Here is a 16,428-nt window from a genome sequence, read left to right as displayed (position 1 = left end):
TCAGACACCAGTCAGTAGGTCAAATTAAAGTGCAGCCTAAAAAGTACAGCTGGAATTAGCAAAATTGTCATTAAATTAAAATAAAATGACTTCCAGACCATGGCAGTCACCATGGCAGTCTTTACTAATATTTATGTGGACATGAGATGTTTTAATATTTGCCTCTCATCCTTAAGACTGTTGGTTTCCTGTCCTTAGTTAGACCTGTATGCTCCCACCTCTTCACCTGGAAAGACCACCAAGCAGCTACTCCATTGTTTTGCATGTTATAGATGCAGGCAATTTAAATCACACCTTTTTCATAGGTCGGCTTCATATTTTGGGTCCTGTGCTGTGTACATGCTGGGGGATGTGAACAAAGAATCAAAGTTCTAAAGCGTCTCAAAAAGGAGAGCATGGTGGTATAAAGCAGTCTAGTTTTAATAGCACCAAATTAAAAACATGGCACGCTTACAAACTTTTGCATAAAATTCTTTTTCAAGTCAGGCAAAACCAGAGAATGCAGTAACAAACATTTAAATAACCTGTTTAGATTACATGATCAAATCACATCATTCAAAATTTTAAAAGAACAGTCAGCTTTTAGGACACAGCTTTAATAAAGATTTTATACTACAACCACCATTTAAGCCTGGAGGCTGATCAGCTCTAAGTACTGGAATCTATTTATGTTCAGCATTTTCCATTTTAGTGGAGATATCACCACCTCTTATACTATCATTTATTATCTCAGGCACTACAAATCTAAATAAATGATTTTCCTCTTTATCAAGGACATGTTTATATAGTGCATTAGTGGATATTTTACTTTTTGTCAGACATAGCAACACGCACTATATTTTTGTGTCACAGTTAGGAGCTCATAAATAATAGACATTTAATATATTTGGATGCATGTAGGAGTCATTTTTATAAATATACTGACATCAGTGACAATTATAGCATGGTTTAGTGCCATTCCCCTTTATATTTTTAGTATTTTGTTTAAAGTTATTCTCTAAATATACCAGTTCTTTTTAATTATATTCTCACTAGCTCTTGTTTGTCGCATACCCTATTGCTATCTTTATATCACCACAGAATTATTTTTAGCTTGATTCTCCTGAAACATCTTATTTGTTTTAGTAGAAATATTAAACACTGGTTTAACAATACTGTCATGTTTTTAAGTGACAAATTCTTTCATGCTATTTATATTATGAATATTATAACCCCTTGCTTCAAAATCTAGACACATTTTATCAATTTGCTCCTTGACAGATTTAGTCATATTTTTCAATTTAGAATATCTATACATCTAACTTTTCATTATGTTCTGAAATAAAATAGGTGGATGCATAACTGATTTGTGTAGATATGTATTCTTTTGATAGCTTCTTATATACTGAAGTTGTTATAGCGCTATTTTCTTCCCTAACAACATCTATGTGCAAAGAGTAAATATTCTTCATGGACACATTTTTCGTAAAATTCAGAAAAAAAATTGGCTGTGGAGGCTAAATATCCCAAAAATTCATCTACTTCTTAACATAAAAATATTGTCCATTAACCTCTTATAAAAGAACTAATCATTCCTATATGAATTTTCCATATTAAAGATAAATTCATCTTCCCATATTTATAAGACTAAATTTGCATAGTATTAGCAACAGTAGTATCCATTGCTACACCTTTAAGTTGCAAATAGTATAAAATCCTGAAAGAGACCGGTATTATTCTCCATTATCATCGTAAGCAGTTCACAAATACTTTAGATTTCCATAGTGGGAAGTGATGTATATTTTGACAGATGTTTTCTTACCACTTCTGCTCCATAATCATTTGGTATAATAGTGAACAAGGAGTCTGGAACGTTTGGATATGAACGAACTGCCAGCTTCACGCAGCATATGTTTGGCAGCTTTGTTTCCTTCCTATCATTCAATACCCCAGTGATCGGAGTTTGTGTACACATCACTAGAAGCATTGTTGTCACATCCTTCGTGTGCAGTTACTGAGTTGGCAGTGTAGAACAAAGTATGCTCCCCTTCATTTCCAGTGCGATCTGTTTCCAGGAATGCTACATCCTCTGTCCGCTGTGAGTGCAATGACAGACATCTTCTGAGGGCAAATATAAAAAAGCCTTGGGTACCCACATAATCTATGTAAGCAGTGAATGCAGCATTTTTTTTTAAATTGTCCTCCCCAAGACCTGCCCAACCAGGGCCCCTTAGGTTTAGTCATTTCTGCAGTGGCGAGAATTCTCTGGCCTACTGCTTCTCATTCCAGGATATGATGGGTCCATTTGTTCCCTAGGAGGTGATAACTGGTATAATGTTTACTGGACATATGGAGGTTCCCCATCCCATATCTGCTAACCTCAACCCACAGGCAGCCAGTGTTAGAACAATGGATGACTGATTGGAGAGTGATGTGTGCGCTATCGGCCACATCATCACTGACTCAGTGGCACATTTACCACTTAACAGTTCAAGTCTGCTCTGGCCTCTTCCATGGGCAGTCACCTATCTAGTGATAGGCATTACTAATGTGGTGGACATGGCTGCATCCCTCCCTCATTCCTTCCTGAGTGGGTGAGTTTGCTTCAGCTACTCTAACTCATCCCCTTACCCCTCCATTGCTCATCCAGCTAGTTGGTAATTGGTCACATGGATCACAGTCACGGCATCATCCTACTGTGCCACACTGACAGAAGAAAGTAGCATCTTTGTTTCTTTGAAATTATTAGGACTGATGGTTATAACCACCTGCTTAATGAATGGTCCCTGTACCTCTGGAAATAATATATAAAAGGGTCACACTAACAAGCCCTAAGATGATCAGGATGTGACTTTGCCACGTGTCTCAAACTCTTTCAGATTTTTGTGGGATAAGTCCAAAATTGTGGTACTGCAGTAGCCCTCAGAATATAACATAGCCCATTGCCACTACTCGCAACACAGTAATTATAGTTGACTTTTACAGAGAACTTTGTGACCCATGATGGCAGTTTCTGTTACTTCTTATAGGATTCATCTTTGCTGTACTTTTTCATCTCTAACTGCACTGATCTTGTGGATTAACATTTTCTTACTGGTACCCCTGAAAAGATTCCCATCTTAAATTTTGTCATGGTAGCTTGCAGATACCCTGTCATCTCTTTTGGGGCTTGTGTACATTAAGTTCCTCATGAATATGCAGCTTCATTAGTAATTGCATTTTAATATAATACTTGTGTCACAGATGTATGCCTTCAGAACACACAATTAACTAATTTTTAAGCCATGCTTGTGAGTTGCTGTACTGTGGTACCACTAATTATTATGTAAATGAACAACTAGATTTAAATATAAAAAAATCAACTGAATATTGTGTTTTTCTAATCCTGAATTGCAGTGTATATGAGCTGATGTTTATGTGATTTGCCAATTAAAGGCTTTTTGTTTTGCAGTCATCTGCAGATTTAATTAGATTAATATTCAGTATTGTCAGGGGAACTGTCAGCAGGGAACTAGAAATGTTTCCACAAAGAAGCAAGTTAACTCATTACTACTGCAATATCATTTTAGAACATAGTTGAAGGAGTGGAGAGCTCACGTGTATAAAATATCTTTTGAATTTAATGTCATGAAAAACTACTGGGGGGAAAAATAAAGCCTCCACCAAAAAAATGCCTGTAAAATCATTTTTATTTCCAAGCTGAGGCAGACACTGCCTTAGACTGTTGATGGTAATCTAATTTGGAAGTACGAATCATATTATGCACTGCTGGCAGGGGTGATTTTGAGTCTTGTTTCACTGAAGTTTGATGTTAATGTTGTTGATAATCACATTGATTTATTGCTTTTGCCTTATCTCATCTTACCCCTCCATCTAAATTTTGGTGGCTGCACCGAATCATGTGACAAAGATGGAGTCTGGCACCATTTCTTTCCCTGTTCCTTCATTTTATGTACGAGAGTTTGGCTGGCCTCACTGGAATAGATGCCTTGTGGCTGACTGTACAGGCCAAGACTCAAGTTTCACTTACGGCTTTGTTGGCATTTAGAGTCGGCTAGGGGTAAGGATAGTGTTAATAATGGACATGCATTCATTCTAATTTGTGCTGATTTAAGGTAGACTTCCCCCTCTTCTGCCCACTATAAAGTCATTCAGCAAGGACAAAAGGGTCAAAAGAAGTCTAGAGAACATCTCTACTACTTCCAAGGCTGTGACGACTTCTGTCCTTATCACCCCTCTCATGCCAAAAAGGGGCAGCTGAGAAGCACAGTTTACAGAATATAAGGCAGTGTGAGAGTAGCCAGCTGTATGACAGGAAGTACATTTTTTTAAGAAATTTGTTTTGCAATTAGATGTGCTAGAATTTAATTTCTTTAATCTGGTATAGTTTATGGTTATATCTTTTTGTTAATGGCTTTTTGTCCATGATAATATTTTTTTTCTTTTTACTTAAGTTTAAATTGCCCTGTGTTGGAAGAGGCCACAAGTATGGGGAGGGGGACTACTTTCTGAAAAAAATCCTCCCTGCATCTCTAGGAGTTAGTTCATGGAGTAGAAGCTTGCTTTTTGGAAGGGGTGTTTGAGAAATAACAACTAATGACTGAAAGATTTCTGTCAAGTATTGTTGTCTCTATCTTACTGGTGATAGCACCAGCAATGTTTTCTTTCTTTTCCTTCTGACTAATTTGTCTGTTGAAGCATACGCACCTTGAAAAATATCATCATGGACAAAAAGCCATTTGCTGCAAGAATGCAGGTAGTATGAGAAAGTAGAATGCCAACAGCTTTGCTTCTTTTTGGGGTGGGGGGATTTGGCTTCCCATGTCTTCTTTATCCTTCTGTCACCCTACATGGAAATGGAAGAATTTCTCAGGGTTAGTATGTATCTACCCAGGTGTCAGCTGTTACTGTCATACCATGTACCCTCCACATAAGGCTAAAAATGCAACAGTACGCACGCTCCATGCTTACTCCTTATTCGTACAACAAGAGGAGGGGTGTTATCGCTGGCCAGTTAGCACTATTTTTGCCTTTGGTCCCCCTGGTACATTAGGTGATTGATAGGTGCAGATCATTGTTATGGTCATAGGGGAGAAGCATTGCCCAGTGTTTTAGCCCCCTGTCTGGGCATGTCACAGGTCTGGATTATTGTTTGCATTATATTACGGTTCCAACAGTGAGGTTGCACTTTTTAGTTGGTACAAGTTTAACAAATTTGAACTGAATACATCATAATGATGGGTATGGAATACAGGGTATTTTACCTGCTCGTTTTCTGCATTTTAGAAATAAATATTCCAATGACAATATTTCTGCAGATTGTCTTAAATAGAACAAATTTTAATATAACAGATTTTTTTCTCACTTGTTTCCAGTAAGGATGACCACCATTGTCTGTTTTAATTCTTTAGATACTTCTTATTTCATTCTTGAAAATAATCGAAGAAGGAAGTCACATGGTGATGATGGAATGTCCAGAGACTGTTAACACCCTGCTGCACGAGTTCTTTTTGTGGGAACCAGACATCACACCTAATGATCAGTCAGAGACAGAAGTTCCAGAGAATAAGTAAAGAGTGTGTCCAACTCTGCTTTACTTCTGAGAAGGATACAATGAGGGCATGTATTAACAGCCTTTTTTTGCTGCAAGAATGCAGGCAGGCCAGAGCATTGTTGTGCTTGTAAAGCAGCAGTGTTTATATGATGGTCATGCAATGTGGCGTAAAGAGGATTAGCAGGCAACTTAGTTTCTGTTTGCCTTGAGTGTGCTAAAGCAGGTGATGTGAGCTTGGCAAGCAGGCTTGTTAGGAAAAAATGCAGCTGCTGAAACAGAAAAGAACAATATTCTTTTATTCTTCTGTTAGGAAGTGGTTAATAGACTATCACGTACAAGTGAGAGACTAAATCCTTATTTATTTGCAGCTGAAAAGGGAAAATCAGGAGTTAAAGAACAGACACTGGTTTTCAGAAGGGATGAATATTGAACTAAAACAGTGTTCTGTTACTGAAAATACATAGTCTAGTAAATTAGACCATCTCTGTGTACCTATGTGATAACTGTGTCTTGATCAGATTAGAGAAATGTTTGAAAGAACCCTGTTGTGTTCTGTATCAGCCTATACTGACATGAAGAATAACATTTTAGATATGTCCAATTTTAATCAGATTTTATTACCATGAACTTCAGCAAATACCAAAGTGTCTAGCTGTAAACCACAGGATTATGTTATTGACAGATGTCTTGAATCTCCTAATCAACAGCACAGGCCACGTTCTAGAGAGACTTCAACAAAAGTTAGCTCCGTATTTTGCATCTGTCTACTCAGGGTAAGTTCTTATAAAAGGTGAAATACTTCCAGTCAAAACTGGCGAGGTTTTAATATCTTCCAGTGATTTAAGAATCAAAAATAGTTCCCCTTTATGCGAGATCTAGTTTTATATTTTTTGATTCCTGCTTGATTACTTTTATTTCTTCCATGACATTGATCTCATGTTTTGAATATGATTTGGTATGTTACATCACAGTAAAACTGTTCTTTTCCTCCCCGTCTAGTATGGGTAAATGAAATGATTCTCATTTATTTTTAATTTGGTACCTCAGCATGCTGAATGATCCTGTCCATAGCCTTCCCTGTATGACTTAAGGACTAAATTTAGAACCATTTTAACTTTGTGTACATGACTATGTGCTTCATTTCCCCTCATTACCCTGCCCAAAGTCTACTTTTTTGACCTGCAGTCCCAGTAGCATTACTATTTTTTTGGTTATATCCCTTCCTTGGATGCGTTTTTGTTTCTTAACGCACTGTCATTGACACTTTATCCCAGCATTCTTGGCCTTCTTGTGTTTGTGGTTTGTTATCTTAAAAGTTGAGATGAACGTTATACGGTTGTGTAAATCACTAACCTTGTCCTTACCAAAACTGATTTTTCTTCCTCGTCTTTACTGTATTTCTTCTTATTGGATCATAGCCAAAAAATGTATATAACTATTTAAAATTAATTAGTTAGGAAGGCTACACACACATTTGCCACAAGTTATGAAGGGTCATGTTATGGCCAGTTCTAGATTGTTATATTGATGCATTCCAGAAAACACTACAGTGGTATCCCAGGTCTAGATCAGATTATAATTTCACATTCTATGGGGAAGATTTTCCTCTCTTCGACTATTAACACAAGCTATGGAAAAATCCTGATGCATCTTTTTCAGTAGAACAAATTGTGCTGATAATAGCAATGATCTAGGTTAGCATGTGCTGGTAAAAGTTAAGTTTGAGGTTCCCTTAATGAATTACATTACACAGCTGTCTTCTGTTTTATTCAGAAACTGCTTTGAAGTGTTTTTGTCCCCTTCCTACACTAGTGATGTATTAGTAATGTTTGGTTGAATTGCATGCCAGTACACAAGATGAATGAAACTAAACAGGAAAGTCTCATTTGTAATTTGACCACAGAAGTGACTCTGTAAAAACAATTATGGAGGCTGAGACAGTGTTCAACATTATAGTATGAAAAGTTGTATACGTGCCTTATGTAGGTGAAAAGGTTTGGATGACTATAGCAGGCCTTTATGATCAGAGAGATCTCAGTGTAAGCAAATCTCTACAATGAAGATCTCTCATTCACAGTGGTTTATGTGGGATGAAAATGACGTGCTTAATTGCGTACCTGAGCTAACCTTGCATTTTTACAGTAAACAGAATTGTTTTGCTACATAGACTGTGATGCTACTGCAACATAGTTAAACACTACATTCATTTAAACAGGTTTTCAGAAAATATTTTTGGTGCACAAATCACTTCAGTCACCCAGCTTTCTGTAAAGAAAAATCTCCAGAGCGGGCAAAGCACTGAGACACGTCAGTGAAGGAAGAAATGGGAATACACAAAGATTAAAATCAGCAAGAGGTGTCACAAAGATTTGAATGTACACCCCAGGGAAATCCCCAGATTGATCATATCTTTTTATGTAGCTCCCAGGGAAATGCCCAAATTTATACTATGGTTTTATTTAGCTCCCAGTGAAATGCCCAGATTGGTGCTATGTTTTTATTTCGCTCTGGCTACACTGAATGTTAATTTACAGAGTTCATGTTTCTATTAACATCAGGTTGCCCACATTATTTTACTTCAACTCTAAATAAATGTATTGTCTCCCCCGCCCCTGTCCCACGAACAGGTTACAGCGCATCATGGGTACCAAGCAGTTTCTAAGACACAGTGACGACAAAAAAAAAAAACAGCAGTGAAGAAACATGCTTTTTGATGGGATAACCCATCAAACTAGAGTCGCATCACTCCCTCTTTATTAGTGTATTTGCACTTTGTTTACTTGGTTGGTCCCACTAGGCCAGTGACCTCTTTTCAGGGTAGACCCAAGGTAATCTTCATACTGGCTAGTGGAAATTTGGCCAGAGCCCAGGGGAACTTCCCTTACTCTTTTCAGTAAACACTGTAAGATCTGTAACGTCCACCTGAGCTACCACCAACTCAGGCAGCTGGGACCTGGTTTAACATCGTATTCAACAGAGTCCAGTACCCCTGCCCCACCTACACACAAATATTGCACTGCAATGTCAGTTTTGAAAATGAATTCAACTACCTAGTATAGGAATTGAACTCACAGCCTTCTGCACCAAAGGCAAATGTGCTACATGTTAAGCTACTGAGAATCTTTCTTTGATAGCTGTATTTTTCTAAAGTGCTATATATTTACATTTACCCAGTCAGATCTGGAATTTGGCCTGTTTAATACTATGAGTAGGAAAAGAGATTGATTTTGTTTGCTACACCAAATTCAGGATGGTGGCTGTAAACATGCCATTCTCAACTATATATGAAAATAAATAGCTGCTTTCATTAAGCAGGCTAAACATTGATGACCATAAAGAAGATACTTGGTCCAAATTCTCTGTTGTACAGTTTAGATGTTTACAAGAACTTTTAGGTTCTACACATTCATTACTTCCTTTTTCCTCTGGGCTTACTGTGCCCAAGTCTAGCTACTGCTAAGTGTCATGATAAGGACAGTTTATGTCTTGGGGTACTGCTTGTGTTTATTTGCACTGCAACACCTAACTGAGTGCAAACCCTAGCTTCTTGAAGATGAAGTGTTCTCATACAACATAGCTACCTTAGCACAGTACTATTTGTCTAGCTTATTTCTGCTCCTCCTATGGCCATACATGTGTGAAGAGGAACATTTGCATCACATGACTGCCTTCTTATCCCATTCCACATGGCACTTCAGTGTCAGGCTGTGCCACTGTCAGCTATGTCCTACCAGCTGAAAGCCATGAGGTGAGAGTTGATCCCTACATGGACTGTGTAGCTTGTCAGACTCCGAATAGTCTAAAGCAGCATATAGTCCCCATTTCCAATCTCCAAGCAATAACGCTTACTTACAAATTCATTCCATTGGGATTGCATTAAAAGGTAGGAGTGCCCACCCTCCATACTTATGGGCCAGCTAGGAGCACCAATTTTAATTTTTAGACATTTAGGTCCTGCATCTGTTACTAGGTAAAATTATAACTGGTTGGAAGGAATCCAAAATGGGCCTGCCCTAATGACACACAGGATGAATTTCCATATGCAGTGAAAGCAGCAAAGGTTTAGGAGCTGACCTACATCACTCTAGGGTGGTTGGATTGCACAGGACTAAATGCCATAAAACAGTTTCTCTTCCCAAAGGATTGGTATAGCCTTTGTTGTGATTTTAAGGCTCATAATCTGGTGGCTCAAGGTACAGACAGTGTTGCCACTTTTAATCTTCATCCTTTTTTAAGGATAGGGGATGTAAGTGGGGGAAGGGTCACTCCCTCAACAGCAGCATGACTGGGTGATGGACTGATGCAAACTGGATACAACCAGAACTGACCACTTGGCTCCTGGAAAAACCCTGAGAAAAAGCAGGTACAACAGTGGAGGATGGAAGAAATACTAAGCAAAGTTGTCCAAGCAGTCTGAAAAGGGTGGTGGAGCATGTTCTGTACTGACAAATGCCAAAGTAATGTGCTTCAGCTACAACAACCCTAGTGTGAAGTACAAGCAAGTGGAGTAATATTCAAGGTAATGAACCAGGAAAAGGATCTGGGTTTTGATCACACCTGGACTGGATTACCAGGAACAAAGAGCAGTGTGGCAGCCACCACGTGAGTGCTGGAGTTTATCATGAATCTGTATTTGTCATGTTGCAAGTTAGCCTGCAGCTTGTCAAATGAATACAATGAAAACTCAACCCTGCAAACTCAAAAAACAAGTATAAGCATAGGCTCGGCTGCGGGAGCATGTCCATTACCGCTTGGTCATGATATCACTTACCTTGGATATGACCACTAACATGGGTCCAGTAAGAGGACAAGTACTTTAGCATTGATATCCTAATGTTTGACATGTTGCCATTCAGTGCTTTGAGCTGGTCAAGTTGTAAAAATGAGGAATCGCAACTTGACCAAACAAATGGCTCTCATATTCAAGTGGGATATATTTAGAAGCACAGAGGTAATTGTGCCACTTAACTGGGCTCATGTCAAGAGTTAGCTTGAGTGCAGAGTGCAGATCCTGAGGCCATCAAGCTGCTGGAAGGAATCAAGAGGAAAGCCATCACAACGAGTGAGATGGAGGGGAAAGGTTATGACCAGACACTAGAGGAGGTAAATTTGTTCTCATCAATGACTGGAAGAGATCGGGAGTACAAGGTGTGAGTGTAAATACTCGTGTCTCAGATAGGTGAAGGTTTCATCCTGAACAAGGAGGACAGAGGGGGAGGAGAGGGCACAGTACTTCTTGGATCATTGAAAGTAGTTCTTTCATGGAGAGGGTTTGCATCCAAAGAATGGATTATTGGAATAAAAGGTGAAAAGAGAATCAGTGGAGGGTGTCAAGAGGTCAAGGGACATATGGAGAAGTGGTGATGAAGAAAACAGTAATGGAGGGGAGACGTAATATTACATGCACTTAAAGGTGAGAGAGTACATGCTTAATGTCACCTGCCATCAAGATGATGTATTGTGACATGATTTGATGCAAGTATAATTAATAAGCTTGTATTCTTCATTGGGGAAGGGTCCCTGTCCCAGGGTCACAGAAAGGAAGCTGTCACTACATTAGAGATGTACTAAGGATGAACTGTGGGAGCAGGACTTAGAATTTGGCACACTGTACTATCCAGGCATAACACAGATTTTAATGTCGAACTAATCAGGAATCCCCTAGGGCAAAAAAAAAACAATAGCTGCTGTGTTAACCACTGATTTTGTTCAGCAAGGACATCCAGGAAAAAAAAAATGTAACATTTGTAGTCACCTGCATGCCCTTATTTTAGGTGCATCTTGTCTCTTGTTGGGGGGCTTAGCTTGACTGAGTCTAATGCATGCTACCCTAATGCCAGCTGTATACTTTACTTTAAAAATAAAACTTTCTGCACCTGTCCCACTGCAGACACAACACACACTACATTTAAATCTATCCCCTTACCTTGCCCATACTTTAACCCTAATACACAAACACTCACACTGCCAGTGCCGAAACTTTTAGTAAATCCAAATGTTTTTGCATTAAATTCCCAAATCTCAATCTAATTTTCCTTCTTCGGATATCTGAAAAATTTGACAATATAAACACTTGTATTTCTTATGTCATTCACTTTGTCAATGAATTGAAGATTCAACAGATCGAAAGACATCCAGGTGCTGATATCTGTAAACTCCTTCCCCCACATTGTGTGAATATGCAACCCTCTGAGAACTGTAGAGATAGGTCTCTAAATGGCATTTATTGTTGTACTTCTGCATATGTGACTAATGACATCTTAAATGAGAATCACCAGACACAAAGACAATACTAATTTAAGATATCATTAGTCTTAAATGCGAATCACCCAGTCTGCAGACAACGGTAATTTAAGATGTCATTAGTCAGATATAAATGTCATATTGAGACATGCAGTTTACCTTATGAAATTTCTAAAATAAAAAAACAGTGGTGGTCAGTTCAGTAATAAGTGTACAAATGACTGCATTCCGTCCATGTGGTGACGTACAAACTGATAAGACATGAATACAAGCCTGGAAGAAACATTCACCTTAAGCTGTCAAGGCATGGCAACAGGCCAAAAGCAGAAGCTGGTTTACTTACTGCTGGGATTTTACACCTAACTAGTACTGCATGTTAGTGTTTACGTTTGTATTTCATTACTGCAAATTTTGTAGAAGAGCATACCACGGATGCATCATAATAACTTAAAGATGCAACATGTGCCATGCAGATGTGCTGTTTTTCTAGAAATATGTACACCTGGTGCATCTACTCAATTTAATCAGGTATTTGTCCTAATAAAATATGAAGAATGAGAAGCAAGGATTCAAAATCAAGAAGAACGTTCAGAAAACACAGATCGGTGGTTTATTATTGTAAACAGGTGCTACACCTGCATTTTCCAGGGAATCTGCTTTCATTTGTTTAAGAGATTAGACACATTCTCAAGAAATAGATTGTATCAAGGAATTTGCTTCCAAGCAGGAAAGGCGAAATATGCCTTTGTCGCTTTTCTAACAGTATACAGTTCAGCTAATTTTATATTTGTTGAATACATTCCAGACATCGAAGCTCCTGTGTTACATCATCCTGAAGGTCAAAACAAAGCTTGCCATGCTGTAGACATTGTTCCACAGTACTAGAACAAGACATGCACTTAGGGATCTCATTTTTAAAAGTTGGCCCAGGAGTTGTTTCATAGACTCCATGGCTAACGTTATATGTTATGTCTCATAATGAGAAAACTGTATTAATTTTCAAAGGAATTATTGCACCATGTGGTGTGTCTAGTTCCTGGTTCAGTTATTCTTGAGCCATGGTGGGGGAGGAGTCTTTCTTTGTTCATGCAACTCGTACAGTATTATCACATACTGGGTATATATCTTCCACTGGCCAGATCTACAGTGGAAACAGAGTGCCAAAATATGTGTAAACTTGCACCACACACATTCATTTTTTTAGGCTCTTATTGGCTCTGAATTTGCATGTAGTGGACAGGAATGTGACCAGATGTCATATGGCAGTCACCTGTCATAGCATCCAGATTAAAAACAAACAGAAATCTTACTAACACTTTATAATCATTGTACCATAACAGTACTAATTATGCATCTGCAGTTTCAAAGTAAAACATTTTGGCTGGCTCATGGACTTTTTTTATTTATACCATCTGTAAAACTACTGCATCATATAATACGACCAGTACTGTAGCAATTAGCAAGACTGCCGTTTTCTTAAAAAAACTGAGACTCTGGTTACTGAGTCAATTATTCTCTACCGATTGACTCAGTAATCAGCCACTGCCGTCTGCAGAGTCTCATTTTTATAAGAAAATAGCAGCCTTGCTAACTGCTAGAGACTTTCCTCCCCTCAACTAAGAATCCTTCCTGCACATGGATGAGCCCTGCCTTTCTAACACTTTTATGAATCTGTCATGATCTTCACCACTTTAATCCCACTGCATAATATTACTCTATTTTGGCCTCTTCAGAACACACAAACTCCACCCCCACCAACATAACTGGCAACTGGAAATACTGAGTTGGCTTTTGCTTGTATAAACTCAAGATGGAAATGAATTATGTATATTTATTGTTCAATTGTTGTGCTACAGATGTTTCAGTGTTTATTACAGTGAATACCAAACTATATGCTGCTTGTATCCAGTAATATGCTCGTCTTTAAGTGAAAGCCATGCGAAAACTGGTGTCTAAAATATCTTGTATAAAAGACTACAAACACTGATGTGCAATAGTGCCATTTCATCAAGTAAATAAATACTATATTGTTATTATTATTTTTCTGGTCTGTTTCTTACTTTTTTTGCCTGCATAATATCATTTAGCATTTTCCTCCATATTAAAATTTTTACAAAGCAAAATTTGTTTTGTGTGTAAGTGATAGACCAACAGCCTGAAATATTACACAGGATACAGGATTTTACATCTAAATACTGAACATTTAAGCCTATATATATATATATATATATATATATATAATATATGGGTAACATTTTACAAAATGTATGCAAGTACATAATTATTATAGCAATGGCTAAACAGGTAAATTCCAGAGTAAAAGCAACAATGACTGTTGTTGGTGTTACATGAGGATCACTACATTGGCACAATTGTTATTACAACAGCAAGACAGATTGTTAACTCAAAACATAGTGGGCTAGATTTCCTGGAAAAGCTCACCCAGATTCTGCCACAGCTTGCCGTGACAGAAAAGTTAGTTTGCTTTTGATTTCTTGTATTTTGTATTATTTTATTGCTTTCTTCTATTTTGTATACTGTGATTTGTTTTCTTTACACTGTGTTTTACATGTTTTCTCAATTACATATCAAAACTAGAAAAGAAGCCACAGCTGTGTCTCGTCAGTCACACAGAAAATTTTTCCCACCCTTCCACCTTGCCGATGTGTTCTTAAAACACAACTATCTTTCTAGTTGCGTGCCCCTTATGTTAATTTCACCATACGTCTGTCCTTCCCTCTCCCCTTTCATTGGCTGTTGTAAGCACAAAATGATCATTTTGTGAAACCACTACCCTTCAACTATTTACATTTATTGGCCATCCCACTGTACTCCACAGAACCTGAATACAAACTGCCCACCTCTTTCAATCTGTCTTGTGGTTTTAAAATTAGTGGCTCTACACTTAGACATTTAAAGCTCAATTACCCCCTCTTTCATATCTGCTTCATGCACACTGCAGTGCTTAGGATATTAACCCATTTTTTCCATCTTACCTTTGAAAGCTGCAAGATCTATAGCAAGACCACAAATTATTGGAGAGCCCACATTCTGCCTCTCAGTAGTCATCTTGGGATTAGTGCTTCTGTTTTCTCCTCATGAGAAAAGTAGCACAGGGACATTATTTCCTGGAAACTGCGGAAAGCCTACTAACTGCTTCCAAGGTGACAGCTTGGAATTTGTGCTTGTATTCTGCTCGTGGTGAGAGGAGGGGCAGAATGCATTGATTCCTGACTGTTTCTGGGTGGGCAGTAAGTGTCTGAAAAGGCTACAACAAGCCTACAGGCCCTTGCATCATCTGTGACAAGACTGTGGATCACAAACAGGCTGTGTCCTGCATCACATCGTGGGATTGGTGCTAATGTTTAACTTCTGGTGAGAGAAGAAGCAAAGGAGCATCATATCCCAGCAGCATGAGGCTGTGGTGAGACCAGCACTGCTTTTAATTCCATATTAAAACTAGAAAAGAGATCACAGCTGTGTCTCTTGTCAGTCGCACAGAAATTTTTTCCCACCCTTCCACCCTGGCGATGTGTTCTTAAACACAACTGTCTTTCTAGTAACCATTCACGACCCCCCCCTCTTTTCATCATTCTTAACAAGCTAATTCTTTGTTTTCAGTAAGTACTGCTTGATTTGTTTCTAACTTCAGAATATCTGCTTAAATACTTCATCCTTAAATTTTCAGGATCTACTTATTAGTTTCCCCTCAAGTGTTTGTCAGTGCCATGTATAGATACAGACACCTTGAGTGACATTTTTCCTGTAAACGTAGGATTGATTTTTCACCAATACCTAGTTGCATACAGGACAACTAGTTTGCGGTGACAAGCACTGTCCCCAGAGTTGCAAACCGAATATTCTTGGCATTGCTTTGTATTATCACTATAACTGTCTAATCAATAAAAAATGTTGCCATTGATATGAACTTTCCAGCTATCTCTATTACCAGCTTGGTGGATATGGGCATCCTGAGGCAATGCAGAAATTGCTTCATGTTTAAGGACAACCAGTTAATTCTCAAACAAACTGATATGGTATGCAAGTGATGTATTTACACAGTCACGGGAGGCAAAGCCCTCAAATAAAAGTACTCCTAATGTTAATAAGGTTGTCAGTAGTACACACACTGCACCCATCACACACAATTCAAAGCAGAGATATAGAACCACATATTCTGAGGCACAAAATCATCATGGAACTCATTAACAAAGACATTGGTAACCTACAAACTCAGGATCCCACCCAGTTTAGGTTTGTGAAAGGCAGATCATGCCTCCTGAACCTGATCGACTTCTTTGAGGCAGTCAGCAAAGCCGTAGATGAGGATAAGGTGGTTCACACAGCCTATCTTGACCTCGCCAAGGCTTACGACACCATCCCCCATTCTGGAATTATAGCTAAACTCACTAAACTAGGTATAAATCCCTACGTCACAAGATGGGTTGCAAACTGGCTCACTGACAGAACCCACACTGTAAAAGTTGCAGACTCCAAATCTGACCTCAAAGCAGTGACAAGTGGAGTACCACAGGGTTTCGTCCTGGGACTTCTCCTGTTTGGTATCTACTTCTCTTAAGTACAGGCTAACACAGAAAGCCTCTGGCTAATGAAGTTTGCAGATGACTGCAAACTAGGAGCCATAGTCAAGT

At 38.5% G+C, this 16,428-nt stretch overlaps 1 protein-coding gene across 1 annotated transcript in view; it reads left to right on the top strand.

The window, feature by feature from the left end:
- ABHD8 (abhydrolase domain containing 8) overlaps positions 1-13,815 on the top strand; it is a 182,598-nt gene extending 168,783 nt beyond the window's left edge. Inside the window, exon 5 of the mRNA XM_044090656.1 lies at positions 5,391-13,815. Within this exon, the coding sequence (XP_043946591.1) occupies positions 5,391-5,552 (162 nt within the window). The 3' untranslated portion in view covers positions 5,553-13,815. The remainder of the gene's footprint in view (positions 1-5,390) is intronic.
- Positions 13,816-16,428: the final 2,613 nt, after the last annotated feature.

The sequence above is a fragment of the Protopterus annectens genome, chromosome 13.part0 (genome assembly GCF_019279795.1).
Source record: "Protopterus annectens isolate FY-2018-M chromosome 13.part0, PAN1.0, whole genome shotgun sequence".
NCBI classification, from domain to species: domain Eukaryota; kingdom Metazoa; phylum Chordata; order Ceratodontiformes; family Protopteridae; genus Protopterus; species Protopterus annectens.
The sequence above is the reverse complement of the archived record's forward strand: the minus strand, read 5'-3'. Positions and strand labels throughout refer to the sequence as shown.